Here is a 21,841-nt window from a genome sequence, read left to right on the forward strand (position 1 = left end):
TTTACAGTTTATTTAATAACTAACAACCAATATTATTAAACAACTGAGATACTTCAGAGGGCCACACTGCGTGTGTTAAGTATACTGAGCATTTCAATCAAATAAAAGCCAAATATCCCCTTGGAAGAACACATCCTCCACCCTAGCAAAACAAGAGTTGACACGATTTCTTTAGGAAATTTATTAAAATGCCCTGGGTACAGATTAACTTGTTCTGCACGCTATTTAGAGATGTTTCTGTCCCTGATATACGGAGTTCCAACTCATTGATGAATTGTTGAACTATTCTCTAGTTTCACTTTCTTCCGTACATAAATAACTGTCTTGGTGGTGGAAGTGCTAGTTAGCAGCTTCTTGGAACAGTAGCACTCAGTATATCACTATACTACTCACCTCTTCTTCTCGAAGCAGCATGCCCTAGAGGACTCTCCTTCTCTCTTTCAGAATGGAGGGTCATAAAACATGGCTAAGCCATGGCATCAGCCCTTCCTAGATGAAATTCAGTAGGTAATTCATTTAACATCCTGGCGAGAACAAAGGCCCTCCTCGCAATTACAGCCAGACTGGTTAAGATGTAGCTCAGTGATAGGAATACTTGCTTAGCATATGTGAGGCCCTGGTTTCAATCCCCAACACCAGAAAAGAAAAAAGAAAAAGAAGAAGAGATATGTGATTGTTCAAAATGGTTTGAGCCCCTCAGAGCATCCCCCCGCCATTGGAACTCCCTGATTAAACCAGAGGTAAATTTCTTGACACAACACCTTTTCTTGGATAACCAAAGGAAGAGGAAGAAAATTCTACTCTGGCTATAGCTACCACTTACTGATTGCCTACTGAGCATCAGACATTACACTACTGCTTTACGGACAAGCAATGTACTGTAATAATCAAGGACACAGACTATACACAGATGCCATGAGTTCTAATCCAGCAAAATAACTCTGGGTGGTGAGTTATTTAACCTTCCTACCTCAGTTTCCCTATCTGCAAAATGGGAATAAAATTACCCTATAAAATTATTAGGGAATTTAAATAGTTTTAAAAACAGGTAAGAACTAATCTAAATGATTAATAAATAATAATTGGTCAGTCAAGAATTCACTTTTGCCAGGTCTGATGGTGCACACCTGTAATCCTAGTGACTTGGGAGTCTGAGGCAGGAGGATCCCAAATCACATGATTAACAAGATGGTGAAAGCAGGATTCATACTCTTTCTGAAGTAATTCATATTCTTTACATAAAAAGGAAAAATGTTTATTGATAGGGCCATGTTTATTGACAGTAAGATAACTAGTACAGACATCACATCATTCCCTGAAACTGGGATGCCCAGCCAAAGAGGCTAAGAAGAGATGAAGACCCTCCTGCCATGCTTCCAGATCCCCAGGCAGGGTGGGTTACTTTTATGTCAAAATGCCTCCAATAAAGAGGTTAACATGGACTACTTACATCAGTATTCATTCACCTATCATGCTTTACTTAATCATTGAGTTATGTGAAGACAGGATCTCTATCTCATAGATACCATTTATTGAGTTACATTCAAACCAAAGATATTTGATAAACAGCATGGGAACTGAACCCAGGTTTGACTCCATGATGTAAAAATAAGTTTACTTTCTTTTTGTGCACATGTATGCACAGATACACCCACACACATAAACACAGAATAAAGGGGAGGAAAAAAAGGCAGGCTATATGGATGCTCTCTCACACATGTCTCTATATACATACATATGGACATATATTTAGCAACAGTATTTATTGAATTTGTTTTGTATAAATCACTATTCTAACTTACTGACATGTATCAACTCTTTACTCTTGCAATAGCCCTGTAATGGGAGTATTATCATTTCCATTTTACCAGTGAATCTGGGGCCAAGAAAGATTAGCTTGTCCTAAGAGGCAGAAGCTAGCCAGTGGCAGAGCTGGAAGCTGCAGAGGTCTATTGGGAGTTCTTATCCAGTTACCTACAGCCTCTCAGCAGGAGAGCAGGCAGGAAGGCCAGAGCTTGAGAAGGAAGTACAGGTCAGTCTTCTCTAAAGCCAGCCTTCCTCATTTGGTTGTCATCTGCTAGTGCTTGAAAGCTGTTTTCTTTTCTCTTATCTGCCCAATACTGATTCAAGAAAGTAAGTTTTAAAACAAGAATGTCATTTTGAAGCCCATTACTAGGTCACATTCACTTCTGCATTTTCCCTTCCAGGCCTTGACCATTTGCAGCCTCCTCTACACAAATCTGCTAATAGAAGGGGCCCCAGCTTGGCATGAGAGATCAGCTTCCTGCGTTGCTATAGGAGCTTCATCATTTGTGGCCACAGCCAATCTCAGCCAGCTGAGCCATCACAACCTAAATAGCAATGCTCCAATTGCTCCCAGTCCTGGGATGATACAAATCGTGTGAGGATACAGACCTTCGGGCATACTGTCTTTCAGTTCTTTTGTACATTGCTTTTAGAATAAATTCCAATTGCAGTGTAGCTTTCCTAAAAATAATGTGAATTTATAATGCTGCAAATATTCTTATACACTGAATTATATATGCTTAAAATGTTAAATTTTATGTTATGTTAAATATATGCTTAAAATGGTAACTTTTATGTTATATGTAATATAACTTGCATAGATGCACACACATATACAGAATAAAGGGGAAGAAAAGGAAGGAAGGATATATGGATACTCTCTCACATGTCTCTATATACATATACTGGGACATCTATTTAGCAATAATATTTATTGAATTCATTTTGTACAAATCACTATTTTAACCTATTTACATGTATGAACTCTACTCTTACAATAGCCCTTCCATTTTACCAATGAGAAATGATTAACTTTCCCCAAGAGGCAGAAGCTAGTGATATATAATATAAAATTTACCATATTATGTGTTTTATATATGTATATCTAAAATGTGTATTTTACCATAGTAAAAAAAAGAGAGAGAGAGAGAGAAAATGCAGATTTATATCGATGGGTGGTGAACTCTGAGACAGGAGGTGTGTTTAACTTCTAAAACAGAGAATGCAGAGATGGGGTCCACACACTCAGGGGGTAAAAGGACTCTTGGTTAGAAACCCGTGGCATTCTAAATGAATTAAGCTATTCACCAACCTTTTCGGAATTCGGGCACATAATGGTATGTCTTCTCTCCCAGATGGATTAAGAAGTTTGAAAGATTCCCACTAATTGCTATGGCAAAGACCAATGTGGCACATATCCAAAAGGGGCCTGCAAAAGCAACCAGAAAATTCAGAAATGGGAAAATAAGCTCTAGCCTTTAGACTCTCACAGAATAATTTCTTATCTTCCGCTCTCTATTCACAAGCAAGGGAAAATGAATTTTAGATGTAATCAACACTTAATGTGGACTTTAAAAATAAAAAGGTCAAAACATTAACTCAGTAATTAGCTGTCTTAAAGACTAGGGGGATTAGATTTAAAGGTCAAAACACCTTCCACAATTAGGTAAATAAAGACATTGATTTGTGTATAGTTTCTTTTAATGGAGGATCATCAAAAAAAAATTCATAGACACTTTGTTAAGCCTTCCATCAGAATACAAGAAGCAATGATTACTTCCCTCATCTAAGTGTTAGATGTTAATGCTGGAGAAAAAGAAGCTGAATCAGACCGGTCCTTCCATAGCATAAATGAAGAGTCAGGCAAGCAGAACACTTTAGACAAAAGTTAATCAAATCTACCAGATAAGCCTGGTCATGTTGAAGAATACGTGTGCATGCACGTTTAAGCTATCTTTGTTTCTTCTTTTAATGAAAAAGTACTACAGTAACAGTTCCACGATGAAGAGATACAAAAGGGAATACAGAGAAAAGCACGTTGCCTCCCTCTCAGTGCCCTAGCTCTGCATTTTGAGAACTCATCACTGTAACTAGTTCTGGAGAATCTTGCCAGAAATATTCTACACATATATGCAAATGTGTATGTACATGTATGTGTGTGGTTTTATGTAGATGACATACATATGTATCCTGCTCTGCAATTTTCCATTTTTACCTTAATATAGCCTAGAAATTCTACCACAGCAAGTCATACAAATCAGTTTATCCTTTCTAATGGTGAGAAAACATTCTGCTGAGTGGAATGTGTTCTACACACCCCTTTCACCACTTGCTTGATTTCATGAACACCATCTTTGTCTCTCCCTACCTAGAAAACATACTATGTAGAACAAATATAACTTTTAAATTGAGAGATCTTAATACATTTTATGAATTTCATTTTTCAATTTCACTAATATTTTGTTACACCTTTTGGGATAATTTCAGGTACCTTGGCATATCACAAAATTAAGAAAATTACTGTAGTGGGGAGCAGTGGCACACGCCTATAATCCCAGAGGCTCAGGAGGCTTAGGTAGGAGGAACACAAGTTCAAGGGCAGCTTCAGCAACTTAGTGAGGCCCTAAATAAAAAGGGCTGGGGAGGTGACTCAGTGGTTAAGCGCCCCTGAGTTCACTTCCTGGTACCAAGAAAAGAAACATACTATATTGGGGGTGCTAACTGGTAGAAATGGATGAGTACTTTTCAGAGCCGAGCACTAGCACCCAGGAGTGGGAAAGGGAACATGAGCAGTGGGAGGCACCAAGAGTCACCAGCATCAGCTTTCCACAAACCTGCTCTAGTCAAAGACTGAATCTCTTATTCTGTCTGTCTCTCCCATAAGAGGCAAAAACCAAAATTGACCATGAGTGTACTGCAGGCAGGCTGAGACCATCCTAGCACATGAACTCAACTGGCCAAAATATTAAATCACAGCACCATATAACTAGAAAGCAAAGAACTTCAGATTGAAAGAGCCATTACTTACTAAGTAACCAGTATCCTCTAGGCCCTAGAGTAGGTGCTAGGGACACAGTGAAGCAACAGAGACAGGGTCACTGCCTCAAATACACTCAGGCACCTTGGGGAGACAGAAAATAAAATATCTAACCCAAGAATTTGGAGAAAGGGAAGTCCAGGCTGCCCTGAAAAAGCGTTGTCTAAGTAGGGATTAAAAAAAAAAAAAAAGTAGAAGTTTTCAAGTGAAGAAGGAAAAGAATAATCCTGGAAGAGGGAACAGTGTGAGCAGAGAAAAGTTCAAGGTGAAGGAAGTTTGAGGTCATGAGTAGCCAATGATTAGAGATAGGTGGGCCAGAAGGTTCTTAGAAGTCCTATTAGTGACTTCAGAATTTAGCTTGAGGAATGTTAAGATTTAGATATGAGGTGTACCACAAACCCTCATGTGTGAGACAATGCAAAAATGTTCAGAGGTGAAATGATTAGATTATGAGAATTGTAACCTAATCCTTCACTGATAAGAGTTAACTGGGTAGTAAATAGGCAGGCGTGACAAGGGGAAGCAGATCACTGCGGGTATATCTTTGGGATTCATATTTTGTCCCTGGTAAAGCAGAGCTTGCTCCCTCTGCTTCCTGGTTGCCAATCCTGAGCTGCTTTCATCTACCACACCCTTCTACCATGATCTTCTGCCTCACCTTGGGTCAGAGCTTTGAAGTTGACCAAAGTAGACTGAACCTCTGAAACCATGAGCCAAAATAACTTCTTTTCCTCAAACATGTGTGAGGTCCTGGGTTCAATCCTCAGCACCACATAAAAATAAAATAAAGGTATTGGGTCCACCTACAACTAAAATATATATAAATATTTTTAAAAACACAAGAACAATAGGAAGCCTGGTTTGGGGAAATATTTATAGAGCTGTCCTTCACTATCTGTGGTGGACTGCTTCTGGGACCCCTAAAGATATCAAAATCAAGGGTGCTCTTTATTTAAAATCACAAAGTGTTTACATATAACTTATGCACAACCTCCCATATACTTTAAATTATCTCTAAGTTATTTATAATACCGAATACAATGTAAATGCTATATAAATAGTTATCTGTACTATTATCTGCACATGAAAAAAGTCTATACATGTTCAATACAGATGCAAGATTACTTTTCCAATGTTTTTGATCCAAGGTTGATCGAATCTGTAGATGTGAGACTCATGGATATGGAGGGCCACCTGTCCTGATTTAAAGAATTGTCCACCGTTCTCTGGAATGCAGCCCTAAGCTGTCTAGCACAGCAGCAGCTGGAGGGAAAATGTTTTCAAGTGGTCTGAAAGGTAATCAACACCTGTTCACCCACTGTCTGGTTCAAGCTCAATAATTCACTCTTGGGCAGAAGCAAGAAAACAGCCTTAGACCTTAGTATTCTTGTTCCCTTAGCTATTAACATCTCTCTTGCCTGTTTGTAATCCTTCAGTGAACCCCTTCTGCTTGAGGATAAAACCCAAATTCCTCGGACTTGTATAATGGGCCTTGGTGACCTCTCCAGCGACTGCTATAAAGAGCTGGGATTCAAGCACCATACCCGGCCCCCCAGCCCTTCCCAGCCTGCCCGCTGCTTCACTGCCTTCTCCTTCCCCTTCCACACCTGATTCCTACTCTTCTTGTAGGGTAGGGGTGGTGGGGAGCCTTAAGCCAGATAACAATTATAACTAAATTTTCATACTACACATTTTTATGTAATGAAATATTTCTAACTTAGAAAAAAACATAAATAACAAGAAAGCAAATGCCAGAGAACCTATCACATCACTTTTAAAAACCTTTTAAACAGTGTCATACTGTTCATATTCTTCTACAACGTGCTTTTTCTTCATTTACCATCATTCTGAGATTTATCCATTCGATGCATATATGTCTCATTCTAAGACCCACAGAATTCCATCATGAATACACCACAACCATTTATCCATTCTCTTGCTGATAAACAGATTGTTTTAAAATATTTGCAACACTGTTGTAGTGAGTGATATTCTTCTATATGGTATCATTTATGTATGTGAGTTTCTCTAAAAATAAACATCTTTGAGAACTGCTGAGTTATAGGGTCTGAGCATCTTCAAATTGCTCCAATTTATGTGAGATATCCACCAGCATTAAATGAAAGTTCCCATGGCTCCACATGCTTGACAACACTTAGTGTCAATGTTTATGATAACTGACTTGGAGTATGTCACTGTTCTGCTCAAATCTTGCGTTGGCTTCTCGCTGAAGTAAAAGCTAAAGTTCTTACTGTGACTTATGAGACCCTTTATGTTCTTCTCCTCTGTGTTGCCTCTAACCTGATCTCTTACTAGGCCCTTGTCCACTCTGGTCCTATCGCACTAGTCTCTTCACAGTTCTTCAAACATATTAGGTACCTCATACCTCAGGGCCTTTGCACTGACTGATCCTATTGCTTCCAATTTTCTTCCCTTAGGTGTCTACATAAATCACTCCCAGTTCCTTTAGGTCTTTACTCAAAAGTCACCTTTAAAAAATTTCTAGCCCACCAACCTATAAAAACATTTCATGTCCTATCTCTCTGCTTTTAAATTTTCACCTTCTCATTTGTAACTAGTAATATATATATATATATATATATATATTATGTGTGTGTATATATGTGTATATATATACTGTTACATATATTATATATAACTTATTTTATTTATTGTTAAATTCATTAAATTATAAACCGCTTAAGGTAGGGATTTTTGTGTTTTATTCACTGCTGTATCTCTAGTACCTAAAATAGTAAGTACTCAATGTTTGCTGAATTAATTAAATGAATGACTGAAGCCACGATGTTTGCTAAAATGATGGGCATAATTTTTTTTTTATACTTTTCAATTGTAAGTGGACACAATACCTTTATTTTATTTTTATGTGGTACCAAGGATCAAACGCAGGGCCTCATGCATGCTAGGTGAGCATGCCACCACTGAGCCACAACCCCAACCCAATGTTTTGCTTTTATTTTGCTAATTACAAGTGAAGCTGTGTTGGCTTCTCATCACTGTGACAAATACCTGGGGAAAACAACTTACAGGAGGAAAAATGTATCTGTGCTCATGGTTTTAAAGGTTTCAGTCCACGGTCACTGGCTCCAGGGCAGAAACACCAGGGAGGAAGGGCATGGCCAAGGAAAGATGCTCAGTCATAGCAGCCAAGAAGGAGAGAGAAGAGGCCAGGGACAAAATATAGTCCCCAAGAGCATGCCCCCAGTGACCTACTTCCTCCAACCATGTTCCACCTGCCTGCTGTATTCACACCTCCCAGCAGCACATTCAGCTGTCAGTGGATTGGCCTACTGATGAGGTTGGCACCCTCGAGATCAATCACTTTCCAAGGCCCACCTGTGAACACTGCTGCACTAGGAACCCAGCCTTCAATGCATGAGCTTCTGGTGGACATTCCAGATCCAGACCACACCAGGAACTAGACATCTTTTTATGATTTTAGTGACCATTTGGGTTTCCTCTTCTGTGAATTGCCCATTTTTCCAGTGCTTATCTCCATGCCTGGCATTTGTAAGGTGTTCGATAGACATTTGCTTCTTCCTCCTTGGGGCCGCAGATTGTGGCTTTGCCTTTAAATTCGCAAACACTAGCACAGCACGTAGCACAAAATAAGGTGCTCAAAAATTGTTGAAGAGCTGCTGTGTGCCAAGTTGTCTGTCCAGCCCTAGACACATGGCTTCCTCAGGCACTGAGCCTGCTAAAGAAGCTCTCTACTTGAAAGTGAGAATGAGCAAGACAGTTAGAAAGAAGACCCTTGAATGAAAGATACAGACGGATGCAACAACGGTTTTCACACAGGGCTCCCTGGGGCTCTAGGAATTCCATGAAGGAACTTCTTGAAACTTCTGGAAATGTCACAGGGAGCACAGGCTGAGGGAAGAGAGCCTTAAAACCTCCACAAGAGCAGTTTTTGGTTTTAGATACTGGATAGTCCCATGACTTGATGAAAAGGGTCTAGAATGTAAGACTACCAGTTTACTACAATATGGGTTCTATGTAATTCTAAATTTGATTCCAGTGTTACTTTATTAGATCAACACTCTTAGCTACAGTTTCTTCACATGTTACATAGGGATAATAGCACTTAATGTACAATCTGATAAAAACTGGCACACTATAAATTCTCATGAATTCCTCTAACTATTATAATGGACATACATTACTGCTTTACTACTTCTTGTTTACTACTTGTTTGTTTATATTAATAAACCGCTGTAAGCATCAGCTTCGTCATTGAAAAAATAAGGATACTAAGCAAAGGATGGTTGCAAAATTGAAATACGACCAAGCACACAAGGTCCCTGGTCTAGCAACCGCCACACAAACAGATCAGAGCTGTTGGCTTCCTTCATCCCTCAACACAGAAGTCCACTTGCTTCAACCTTCTCCTCAGGCCGTGTGAACCTCAGAGTTTTTCTCAGACAGCAAGGGAGTCAAGGATGACATCTGCTCCCTGGCCCACTCCTGTTTCACACTTTCAGTGCTAGTGACCAAATTCCAAGAAGAGCCAGGACATCTGAAAGCAGAGCTGGAACTCAGCACGTTCATAAAAAGTATGAGAATACCTTCTCCACACTCTCCCCACTACCACCAGGTACATACAGTAAAACCAACAGCCTCCTCTTAGATAAAGCGGCTTCATTTGTCTCAAGACTATAATGTCATTTGAAGGGCATAGTTCTGAAAGGACATAATCTTGGCATTAATATGACACATAATTGCATTTATCCATAAATTCTTTGCTGGGGTTGCTACTGAATCTCAGAAGAGTCAAACAAAATGCTGCACACCCCAAAACAGTACAAGTCTCCAACTTCCTAGGTGACCCACACATTTGCCCAGTTTAACTGGAATGTGGTAAAGAATCAAAATGGTACTACACATACCATAGAGATCTGGATTGCTGCGGATATATAACCTCACAAAGTTTTTTCCGGGTATTGGCAAAAGAGACCCTTTTATTCTGTCAAAGACCTGGAAAACAACATAGCAGTAATTCTACTTAAGATTTTTTTTTCTTTTGGATTTTAATAAATTCAACAACGACAAAATCAAAACAGTTATTTAGACTTTTACAATAGTATTTTCACATGCTAGAAACCCTTATTTTTCTAAAACCACTTCAGTACAGAAAGTCCTTTGTCTGATTTGACTGTTTAAACACAAAAGAAACAAATCTCCATTACATAAAGGAAGGGTAAACTGTTTACAAACCTGGTAAGTGTCCACATCAAAGAATGTCTGATAGTATTCAAATGTCCAGAAGGGAGAGCTTTTCTTCTGTCCAGCAAGTAACTGTCAGAGGTAAAGTGAAATGCAATGAAGACAGAAGCAATTTCCTAGTTGCAGCTGTGCAGAGGGAGAGGGCCCTGCCCAATGAGAAACCAAAATACAGGAAAACACCAAGCTCTTCAGCACTCAGTGACCAATGCCCACGACAGCCAATGCCCCACTCCTGGCCCCTCAGAGAAACAAGCATCAATTTTGAAATCTCACCTAAAGGTTTAAAATCTGGCCCCTCCACTGGGTGAACTTTGATGAAGCACTAGAATCCTCTTCAGTTTTGTTCCCTTGTCTAAAAAGTACAGCTAATAAGACCTACCTCATAGATGTTTTATGTACAATAACACACACACACACACACACACACACACACACACCAGTCAGTGTAAATGTCTTCTCCCCCACCCATCACTCACGATCTTACTACTACCAGGTTGGCGCACATCTGTAATCTCAGAGACTCAGAAGGCTGAGGCAGAAGGATTGCAAGTTCGAGGCCAGCCTCAGCAAATCAGTAAGGCCCTAAATAACATAGTAAGACCCTCTCTTAAAATAAAAAATAATAGAGGCTGGGATGCAGCTCAATGGTAAAGCACCCCTGGTTTCAATCCCCAGGACTGAAAAAAAAAAAAAATCCTGACTACTATTACCACCTGAATTCTCAAAAATCTGACACTGATTCACTCTGAAGTATTAAAAATATTAGGGCTCTGACAAAAGAAGCAAAAACCAAAATTCCAGTTAAGAGGAGGCCCATAAGGAGGGCCACACCTGTCCCCACATGACAGCTCTTCAATGGCAGAGGAGTTGTGACACCAGGAACCACAACTGTTATCCTCTTGCTATCTACAGAAGATTCACACAACAGAGGTGTAGGTGGACCTGAGCAACTGTGAAGGACCAGGGAGAACCATTTTCCAAAAGTCACAAAATATTGTCATAAAAATATTGGCAACCTCCTCTCAATTCGCAGACAAAATTAAGATAATGGGTAAATGTTTTTTTTTTTTCCAATTTTAAGACTTTTCTTTTTTAACCCCATACACATTTCTTCCTCATCGGGATGTGCTGTTACTCAATGTGATGCTAATTTTATGCATCAATTTGTCTAGGCCTTGATGCCAGAATATTGGTTAAACATTCTTCTGGATGTTTCTGTGAGGATGTTTTAGAATGAGATTTACATTTCAATTGATGGACTTTAGAAAGACTGACTAGAACAAGAAGTCAACCAGCCCCACCACCCATCTCAGTTCCTGCCTCAGCACCGAGGGAATTCTGCAGGAGGCCTTTGACTGCAACTCCTTCCCACAACTCCAGCCTCATTAGATGTTGGACTCAACAGGCCTCCACAATCACATAAGCCAATTCCTTAAAATAATCTCTCTACATACAAATCCTACTGGTCTCTTTGTCTAGGGACTCCTAACACACGTGGCTGCACTAATAGCCCCTCCTGCGTATGCGGGAGCCAACTTACCTCTGGTACAGTCTAGCAACGAGAAACCATCCCTGGACTCAAACTGCCTTAGTTTAAAGATTCACATATTCCCTGCTAGTTGTGTGTCTAGACAAGTTACTTAAACTTTATGTTTCAAATTTCTCATTTGTAAAATGAGGATAAAAATAGCCCTTGGTTCACAGGGTCATTAGGAAGACTAAATGAGATGATGTAAACTTTAAATGGAGGCTGGCATTCATTAAACCCTAAATCAATATTAGGTATTGTGATGACATTGATGATAAGGCTCAACATTATTTTCTCATATTTCAGATGAGGAAACCCAGGCTTAAGGAAGTAAAAATACCCTTCCCAAGACCATATAACTATTGGTAGGACCTGAATTCAGGCTCTTAAGTTTTAATCACTATATTTGGTATAAAATGGCATTCAACTTAGCATAAAATTCAGTACTTATTTGGATACTTCACGGAGTTCCAGAAAGAGCATCTGGTGCCCAAGAGCCACACGATCTTAATAATAAGAACCCTATGAGCACACTGCTGTGAAGCAAGTACACCTCTAGCGCATTCCAGTCATGATTTGGTTTATAATATAGAATAAATATTATTTGCCTAAAACATGCCAACTACAAGCATGGAAAGATATCTCTGTGATTAAAAACAGCCACTTGATTGACTTACCTCCAACTAGATAGAGACCTAGAGATCTCCCTTCACCTGAACTCCCTCACCAAACCTTCCCAGCATATCCTGCTGAGCTCAACCCCTACGCAGCTGTGTCCAACTCTAGTTCAGCTTCACCCCTTCTAGTCTAGACCACTTTAATTGTCTAATACCAGTTCTTCTGGCTTCTAGTCCGACTTCCTCCAATTCATATACCACATGCCCACCATATTGTACATATCTTTAAACATAACTAAGCACATTGTTTAAAAATTTTCAGTAGCTCCCAGCTGTTTTCAGAATACACTTCATACTGGCTGTGTGGAGGCCTGGTCTATCTGTGTGGTGTCATCTCCTGCCCTCAGCTCTGTTTTGCTCCCATTTCAGTGAAAACAGGACACTCCCATCTGCACCAAGTTCACACTTCTGTGTCGTCATCTTGCCCACCTCCTTCCCATGGCCACCTCCTCCTCCTTCAGATGATGCAAGGGCATTGCCTCCAAGAATTCTTCCCTAATCCACTCTCTCTGCTCCCAGAGCCAAGGTTCCCTCTACCAGTGCTTCCCGTGTGTGGTAAAGGTCTGCTTACCCCACCAGGGCAGAGGCCGCATGTCATTTACCTTTGCATCACCACTACCTAGCATCGTCCCTGGCACACAGCAGATGAGAATAAGCAGAAGAACAAGCTTTAAAAACATTCAAGGAAAAAAATTCAAAGGTAAATTCAAACCTCAGTCTTGTCAGAGTCATCGTTTCCCAGTAACTCATCATCCTCTTCTCTCCCTGAGCCTCTTGGGGTTCCTGGTTGATGCTTGGGGGTTTCACCAGGATCCTCAATGCTTATTGTGGTGGCATCTGGGTTTGCTACTAGAGAAGTGGATGCATCACCAAATTCTGAAATCAAGCAGAACAGAAAGGCCTCTGAGACCTTACCCACACTAGAAACGCTACACTTTTCATTCAAAGACAAGCAGTTACAACTCAGCTTTGCTACAGATGCTGTCCGAGAAAGCAGTAACAGACTTTGAAGAAAATCTCATCCAGAAATCAATCTGACATGGAAAAATGATGATGATGACAAAAGGATTGAATCAGGCTTGGAGTTTAGTCCTGGCTCAGCTACTGACTAACTGTATGAGCCTGAGTAAAATAACCTGTAAAACCCTCAGTGTTCAATGAAGAGAATAACATTTATTCTAAATAACAATTATTCTAAAGAATTTGGGGAAGAGTTAGGAATATTACCCAAGCAAAGTCTAACCTTTCTTCTTTGGTTCAAGTTCAAAAAAATTTAATTGAAGTTATTTTCCCCAATAAGTCCTATGTAATCACTACAGAAAATACAAGAAAAAGAAAGTAGAAATAATAGAATAAAAGTCATTCAGACCCATCAACACATAAAGGCAAAAATTGTTAACATTTTGGTATATTTCCTTTTCTCTGCCTAGTGAGATTAATGCCAGTAATGATCATTCATTCCTTCATTCAACCAACATTCACCTCATGAATGCAGTACGTAGAGTCCTGATGGAGGATGGGCTCATGCCATAATAAACAACCGTGCATCCTGCTTTGTCTACTGATTATATATTTTTTTCACATAATAATAATCTTTGAAATACAGAAGGAATGTCTATGTAGAGAAAGCCTTTTGGGTAACAGCCTGAGGATGACTACCTATCAGTGCAATCACTAGGTTCCCATTTTTAAATCTCTTGAGCCATATTGCTAAACTGCTTTCCAAAAGAACCTCACCCATTTATGTCCATCAGTAGTGACTGAGCATCCGAACACACTTTGTGTGTGTGTGTGGTGCTGGGGATGGAACTCAGGGCCTTGCACATACTAGGCAAGTACTCTTCCGCTGAGCTGTATTACCAGCCCCTAACATACTTTATTTGGTTGTGCTTAAATAAAATTCAGAGCAGCTCTGAACTCTGAAGGCCTAAGGAAGGTACCAGGAAGGCACCATCATGACACCACGGGCGTGGCACAGTGCCCAGCATTAGGACAGGGCTCTTGAATAACTGAATTCTACTGCCCCTCAGCATATGAATAGCTGCATGCAGAAAACCAAAGTGAGCCAGTATGTAAAATTACTCCAGCCTCAGTTGCCAACATTCGGGTTATTAAAGTGCATGAGCTCTGGAATAAGATGGCCTTTTGTTCGAGTTAAGGCTCTAACACTCGGTGGACCCAATACCTCTGATCTGTTTCTTCACCTGTAAAATATAAACAATACCCACCTCATAGAGAGGTTATGAGAATGACATAAGGTTATAGCTACCAATCATTGCTGGACAGGGCACTGACATTTTAAAAAGATGGTCACAATTTTCCCAGAGAATCAGTCCAAGGAAAACAGGCTTAAGTCACATATTTTAAAAGCGGAAGGTTAGCAGAGGGAAGGGCATGCCAGACAGAATAGAGTGCTGCTATAGAGCACCAAGGTCAAAGGGGGTCCAGGGACGATGATAACTCATCTAGCTGATGGGATTCAGAAAGGCTTCCTGGAGAAGCAGCTGGAGGCAGCTCTCATGCAAAGAGAAGGGGATGATCGAGACCCAAGGAAAGACAGAAAGTGTGTCCCATGTTAGAGGGACAGGAGACGACACAGTTTGTTTATAGCATAGGGTGTGTGTACCTGTAATATGATGACTTTTCACACATTCTGCTCTGTGATACTCTTGTGCACCTCAACTCTTTGAGGGCAAGATGGGGGTATGTCTATCAGTGTTCTCTGCTTCTACATTCTGGCATATCCTAAGCCATATCTTGCCTCTGTTCCTTTCCTAACACAATGTCTTCTACCTGAGGACTCCTAAACTCCCCTTTTTTCTCTAACACTACCATTCATCTTCAGGGATGACTTCCTTCTATGACTCATGACACCCTATGTCCTTTTCTGAACACCGAAGTCCTTAATAGTAAAACTCAAGAGTTGTCTCCTGCTTCTTCTCAAGCTTCACTTTGTGCCAACATCTCCCCGGCACCCACCACCCCATCTGTGATCTGGAACGCAGGCCTTCTCTCAATCCTCTGGAAAAAAGTTAAACACACTTCCTCCCTCCTCAGGGACTTTGCACATACTGTTCCCCACCATGAACCTTCTTGCACTGTACTTCTTGATAGCATAGCTGAGGGAGGCCTCTCTGATGAAGCAAGATTCAAACAGAGTAAGGGAGCAAACCATGTAGCTATCTGAAGGAAGAATGTTTCAAACAGAAAGATGGCACAAAAGCCCTAAGTTGTGACTGTACGAAGAGTGTAAGAGGAACAGTGATAAGGTCTGTCTGGCTGAAGCAGAGAAAGGACAAGAGCAGCAGGAGACAAAATCAGAGGCAGTGAAAGGCTGGATCATGTGGGGTCTCCTAAGCCACAGAATGGGCTCTGGATTTCACTCCTAGTGAGATGGGAGTTACTGGAAGGTTCTGAAGGAATGACATGATTGGACTTAGTTTTGTTTTGTTTGTTAATATATTTTTAAATTGTGGGTCGACACAATATCTTTATTTTTATGTGGTGCTGAGGATTGAACCCAGTGCCTCACCCTGCTAGGTGACCTCTCTACCACTGAGCCACAACCCAGCCCCGACTTAGTTTTAAAAGGACTACTTGGTTATGGTTCAGTGGTAGAGTGCTCACCTAGCATGAGCAAGGCCCTGGGTTTGATCCCTAGTACTGCAGGGGGAGGAAAAAAAGGACTATTCTGGCTGCAAAGAATAGACTGTAGAGGGGAACTAGAGACAACAGGAAACCAAAAGGTAGGTAAGGGCTCTAATCAGACAAAAGGTGATGGTGACCGTGAACGTGGTGGGAGTAGTGGTCAGATGCTAGATGTATCATAGACATGATGGTATTTGCCAAAGAAGTGGATTTCTTTTTTTTCCATATTTTTATTGGTACATTTTAATAATACACAACGGTGAGATCTGTTGTTACATACCCATACATGTATACAATATAACAATATAATTTGGCCACTATCATTCCCTAATTTTTCTGCTTTCCCTTACCTTCTCCCAACCCCAGGTCCCTTTACTGATCTCCCTTCTATTTTCATGAGACTCCCCAAACCCTGCTTTCTTTTCCTTTTTCTTCTCTAGCTTCCTCATATGACAGAAAACATATAACCCTTGACTTTCTTATTCTGCTTACATAATATTCTCAAGTTCTACCTATTTTCCTGCAAATGATATAATTTTATTTTTCTTTATGGCTGAATAAAACTCCATTGTGCATATATACCATATTTCAAAGAAGTGGATTTCTCTTTTAAACACCCTATTTCTTCCTCAGATAGTAGAGTTTGTGATGCCAGACTGCCCGGGTTCAAATTCTGGCTTTCTGGTTTACTTTGTGACCTTCAGGCAAATTACTTGATTTTTCTATGCCTCGACTTCCTCAGTGGAAAAACAGGAAGAATAATATAACTATTTTATAGTTATAAAATTAAATTTAATAATAGGATTTTGCAAGTTATTTTAAGACACTTAGAAGAGTGTCTGACATATAGTGAGTGTTATAGAAGTGTTTATAAAACTCTAGGCAACCACTATACCTAATTTATGACACCTGTTGCCAATCCAAAGGGTCATTCAGCAAAAATGAACACCCAGTGTGGACAAACAGGAAAAACCTGGGTGTGGCCAAGTCTCTTACCAAGATGTTTGAAATAATACTTTTTAACGTACAACCCAGTATAGCAATGAAAATTCATTGCTGTGAGTACAGAAATAGTGATCATAAAGATAAAGGCAGGTCCCCAACAGCTGTACCTTCAAACTGCAAGTCATCCACAGCTGCCATTCAGTCAGTGGGTCTTCTCCCAACTATGTGGAAGAAAATTTACAGGGGTCTAAAAGGAAAAAAAGTAAGTACACTTAGTAGAATCACAAAATAAAACATCTACAAATAAAACATTTCAGCATTAGAAACAGTACTGCTTTTTCTTGCCTCCTTTTTCAGTGGGGTTTAATAGATTTATATAAAGATAATCACTATGCATAGGTATTATTAAAACTTATTGAAACTAACCCTGGGTGTTCAAAAGTTCCATCCAATCTCAATCACTGTGTGAATGTTTGAGGGACCAGATGCAGCCTGGAGATGGAGGGTGAGGAAGGGGAGGCAGAGATTTCAGAGGGGTGATGGGGAACAGGGGCAGCCTAGCCAATGTTTTAGGGCAGAGGCTCTGGGGTAGGACAGACCTGGGTTTGATTCCCGATTCTGTGGCTTCTCTGCTGTGTGTACGCTCTTCGGGGCCTCAGCTTCCTCATCTGTAAAATGGGTTCATAATGATGCCCACTCACACAGTGTGGGGGCCATTAGGTGAGACAGTGCGTCTAAGTCGCTTAGTGCAGAACCAGCAATTAGTAGGCGCTGGAGTGTTGGCGACCCTGCAGCCAGGGACACCGCGAAGCGGAGGCAGGTTTTAGGGAGAGCGGCCGCGCTGCATTGGCCCAGGCAGGCAGGAAGGAGATGCCGGGACCCCTCGGCCCCGAACTGGCCTCGCGGACAGAGCCTCCTCACCTCGCGGGGCTCGGAGCCCAGCCGATCCCGGGAAGGTCCGGGCCTGAGGTGCACCGCTCCTCGGGTTTGCGTCCAGCTGAGTTGCCGGAAGCCGGAGATCCGGAGGGAGGGACTTCTTCGCCTCCTCCGGGCAGAGCCCCGCCCTCTTAAAGAGGCAGCAGCACCCGGAAGCCACTCCCGAGAACCTCAGCAGGCAGATGGGTGGAGCCGGGTCTCTCCCGCGTCCCTCCCGAGGGTGCGCTTTAAAGAGACAGGTGCAGCCTGGGCGAAGCGGAGGGGTGGTTGAGCGAGCTGGCCACCCGCGCTCAGCTCGCTCCAGAGGGCGAGAGAATTCTCAGGAGTTCGCAGTTTTCCTGCTGTTCCTTTATACGTCTTTCCTTAAGTCAATACAAAATAGGGCAATAAAAGATGATTGCGAAAAGAAAATATAGGTCACCTGCGTCACCATCCCCTAGTTTCTTTGGCCATAAAAATTTAACCAGTGAGGGACTGATGAGTCAAGTACATTCTGAGTTCCTGAACGAGTGATCAAGGGCAAGATGGCCCTGTTCGTGTGAGCACCCCCAGAAAGTGGGAGTTTGTGCCTTCTCCCGCGCCTATGTCCCTTAGGGAACGGGACAAGTAGGGATGGGCCTCACTGACCTGTGTACCCCCAGACACATGACCCTCACCTTGAATAAGGCAGGGCTCAGCAGACGACGATGGGGTTGCACTGAATAGTCCTGAGGAGAAACGTTTTGCCCTGCCTTCTGCCTCTGTCTGGTTACTGCCTATACAGCCCTCAGACTTGGAGGACCATTTCTTTCTCCCAGGGAAGGCTGCCTTCGCCTCCCTGTACTTCCTTTGCTCTTCCTTTCCTCTACCACGGCAACGTTTACCCGGATCATTATTGTTTGCCAATCTTTGTAATCGTGCGAGCGCTTTGAGGACAAGGACCAGAGACCAGGGCCACAGGCACACAGTATTAGTCACTGAAGATTAATACAGGGTGAATAAGTTCTTGCTATCTGGAGTAGCATAAACAGCAGAAGCTCAATCCATAGCTCACACAAGGAGACCTTGCCACACTGGATCCTTTTGGAGAGTGGGAAATACTTTCATATGGCTTTCAAACCACCTTGCAGGATTAAGCAACCAAATGCCTTCAGTTGTAGCCAATTTGACAATGCATTCTTGGACTGAATCTCCTTCCTTCCCTGATTTACAATCCCTGTCCTTCACTCTTGGTCCTTGGACTCACACCAATAAACTAGTCATATGAGGAACCCACACTAAGGCATGTTGGTACTAGAGTGGCCCCAGAAAACAGAACCTCAGGTTGGCATTTTGGATCTGGACTGCTCACCAGTCAGATGACAATGGCGGCCCCATTACTTGTGATAAGGGGGTAGGGTGGAGCTGGTGCTGGCATCATGATTATCTATGGTTGATTGGGATGAGGTGCAGGCGTAGATAAGGTAAGGAGTAATCTAGTGGCTGTGGTACTGGAACAGTAAGAGGTCAGTGGTAATTATAAGGATTATGGAATGGACCACTTCTCTTAACTTCATTGGAAGCCTTGGGGAAAAGACAGAGAAAGAGAGAAGGTTAGACCAGCCACCTGTCAACTTAAGGTACTTTGTGGAAGCTAAAGACTCTTTATGGAAGCTTTGAAGGAGATTCTTATTCTGCTATACCTTTGAGAAAGACTGGCTGAACATCAGACCCAAGATCTAATTGTAAGGGTAGTTGAAGTTCCAAAGAAGACTGAAGGCACAGCCTTTATAGGTGTCCTTCATCAAAGTCCTAGTGTTGACAAAAAGTGAGTGGGAACCTGGAACTGGAATAGGTGTCATTAGGTAAGAAATTCTGAGACACTTGACCATACCCTGCTTCCAGATTCCCATGAAACTTCCTTAATGGCAGAAGTAGTCATTCCCTTCTCAAAGGAAAAAGCAAACTCCTCTTGCTTAACAACCCTGTAATGACTACATGCACAGTATTGCTTCAGACCAAGGGACCAATTTAATTGTAAAGAAAATGCAAAAAGGACACATGACCATGGAAGATACTGGAACCAGTCATCCAGGAGTAGCTGCCTAATAAAATGGTGGAATGGCTTGTTAAAGGCAGAACTAAGGCTCCTGCTTGGGGAAAACACCTGAAGGGATGGGGGCACTGTCCTTCAGCGTGAGATACATGCACTAAAGTAATGGATTATCAATGATTTATAACAGTGGTTTGTTCTAAATACCTAGCATACATGGATCTGCAAACCAAGGGGTCACACTTCTTACTATCACTTCCAGTGAAACCCATTCATAGAATATATACTTCCCACCCCCACTATCCTACCTCCCCACACAAGTTTAAGTTCTGCTTAAAACATCCACACCCACAGATAACGGTAAATGGGCAATTGCAACAACTATAGCTTGACAAGGGCTGCTAAGGGCTCATATCCCTGAGGGATAAAACTCTAGGTCAATCCAAAGGACCGCGGAGAGGTAGGGGAGGAAGGAAATGATGAACACTAATTTTAACCTTGGTACTCCTTGTGGCATCAGAGAAGACTGTTTTAGTAACCCTCTCTCACCAATTCTTTGCAAACTGAAGCTGGCCTCTGCCATGAAAGGGGTTCTGAGAGAAGAGACTTGTTCTTCCCCAATCTTAGAAAGCAATGAGAATACCCTGATATCACAAGTATGAAGGGCCCCTGTTGTAGAGTAGTAGCTGACATAATGGCATCAGACAACTCTCAAGCACCACTTAAGATCTTCTTGGCCTCACAGCTTATCTTCTAGTGACCTCTGTCATGACCAGTTCTGTGTGGGATCCAACTGGCTCCTTATGGGTATGGGTACTGTCTGAAAGCATCTCATCTCAGGGCTTCTCCACTGGAACCTCTGGATGCCCTCTCCTGTACCCTGGAAATGTGGGGAGTTAACATCCAATGGGGTGTACTTTTGTCTGATGGAGAGTGAAAGCCAATGGATAAATGGGTCCTGAGAGTCATTCGCCACAACTTCTCAGACGCCTGCAGAGGTAGCGTCCCTCCTGCCCTGCTCCATTCCGCTGCTCTTCACTCCTGCTCCATCTGAGGTCAATTTGTATGTCTAGCCCTTGTTATGTTTATTTGACAGAAAATCTCAGATAACTCCGGGTCCTCCCCTTTCCTTGGTTTATGTCTTAATTTCCTAGGAACCCGATGGCCAAAGCTTTAGGTGAGGCCCATTTTGTCCTTGGTGTCATCTCTCCCACAGACATCCCTAGGTCATCTGTGGTGCCCTCATCAGGAGGGCCATTGAGTACATCTCCTTGTTCCCAGAGCATAGTCTCTTCAGCCCCAGGAGTGCTCTATATGGCCCGGTCCCTCCTGGACTTGTAGGAGTCAGTCTCTGTTTTCGTCAGTCACACCAAACTGAAATCTCTGTCAAATCTCTGCTATGCTAAGACCCCATGTGCATAGACAAAACACATGTTCATTTTCTCTCTTCAGGGTCTTTCCACCTTGAGGTGAAATTCCTGAGGCTCTTGAGAGGTTTTGAGATACAGTTTTTCTATTACTGAAGCTTCCTCTTATTCCTAGTTTTCTTGAAGTTCTATTTTTAAAATAAAAGTAGATGTCAAACTCTAACAAATGCTTTTTCTAGATTTAATGGGAAATAATGTTCTCCTTCTGCTTTAGTCCATTAAAATGGTGTGCAATAAGACTGGACCAGCAGATTAGAGTTGTCCAAAGAAAGTTTTAAACCTTTCCTGGCTCCTGGGAGATAACCTCTGAGCCCCAAATATCCTACCTAGTAAAAGCATCCTCATTGCAGGGTATGGTGGCACACCTGTAAACCCAGTAGCTTGGGAGGCCAAGACAGGAGGATTTCAAGTTCAAAGTCAGCCTCGGCAATTTAATGAGACCCTGTCTTAAATTTTTAAAAATAAATAAAAAGGCTGGGTATGTTGCTCAGTGGTAAATTACCCCCTACCCCAAAAAAAGGAGAGAGAGAAAAAAAAAAGGGATTGTCCTTGATAACCTAAGGCTTTTCAGATAGTTTATGC

The 21,841-nt window shown here is 41.7% G+C and overlaps 1 protein-coding gene across 6 annotated transcripts in view; it reads right to left on the reverse strand.

Annotated features, from left to right (window-relative positions):
- The window catches only part of YIPF1 (Yip1 domain family member 1), a 30,362-nt gene extending 11,710 nt beyond the window's left edge, over nt 1-18,652 (reverse strand). For 2 of the 6 annotated variants that reach the window (XR_013764139.1, XM_079142301.1), the window contains exons 1-8: nt 18,478-18,652; nt 17,807-18,067; nt 17,485-17,553; nt 17,053-17,132; nt 13,005-13,168; nt 10,079-10,159; nt 9,751-9,838; nt 3,119-3,235 (exon numbers count right to left, since the gene is read on the reverse strand). Coding sequence is in view for 5 of the 6 variants with exons in the window: in XM_079142301.1 (XP_078998427.1) it covers nt 3,119-3,235; nt 9,751-9,838; nt 10,079-10,159; nt 13,005-13,168; nt 17,053-17,083 (481 nt within the window). In the remaining variant the exon portion in view is untranslated. Of the gene's footprint in view, nt 1-3,118; nt 3,236-9,750; nt 9,839-10,078; nt 10,160-13,004; nt 13,169-17,052; nt 17,133-17,484; nt 18,152-18,477 lie in introns of those variants that run through there. The other 4 variants (XM_079142298.1, XM_079142302.1, XM_079142300.1 and 1 more) reach the window with 4 other exon arrangements.
- Nucleotides 18,653-21,841: the final 3,189 nt, after the last annotated feature.

Source organism: Sciurus vulgaris (assembly GCF_902686455.1).
Source record: "Sciurus vulgaris genome assembly, chromosome: 1".
NCBI lineage: Eukaryota > Metazoa > Chordata > Mammalia > Rodentia > Sciuridae > Sciurus > Sciurus vulgaris.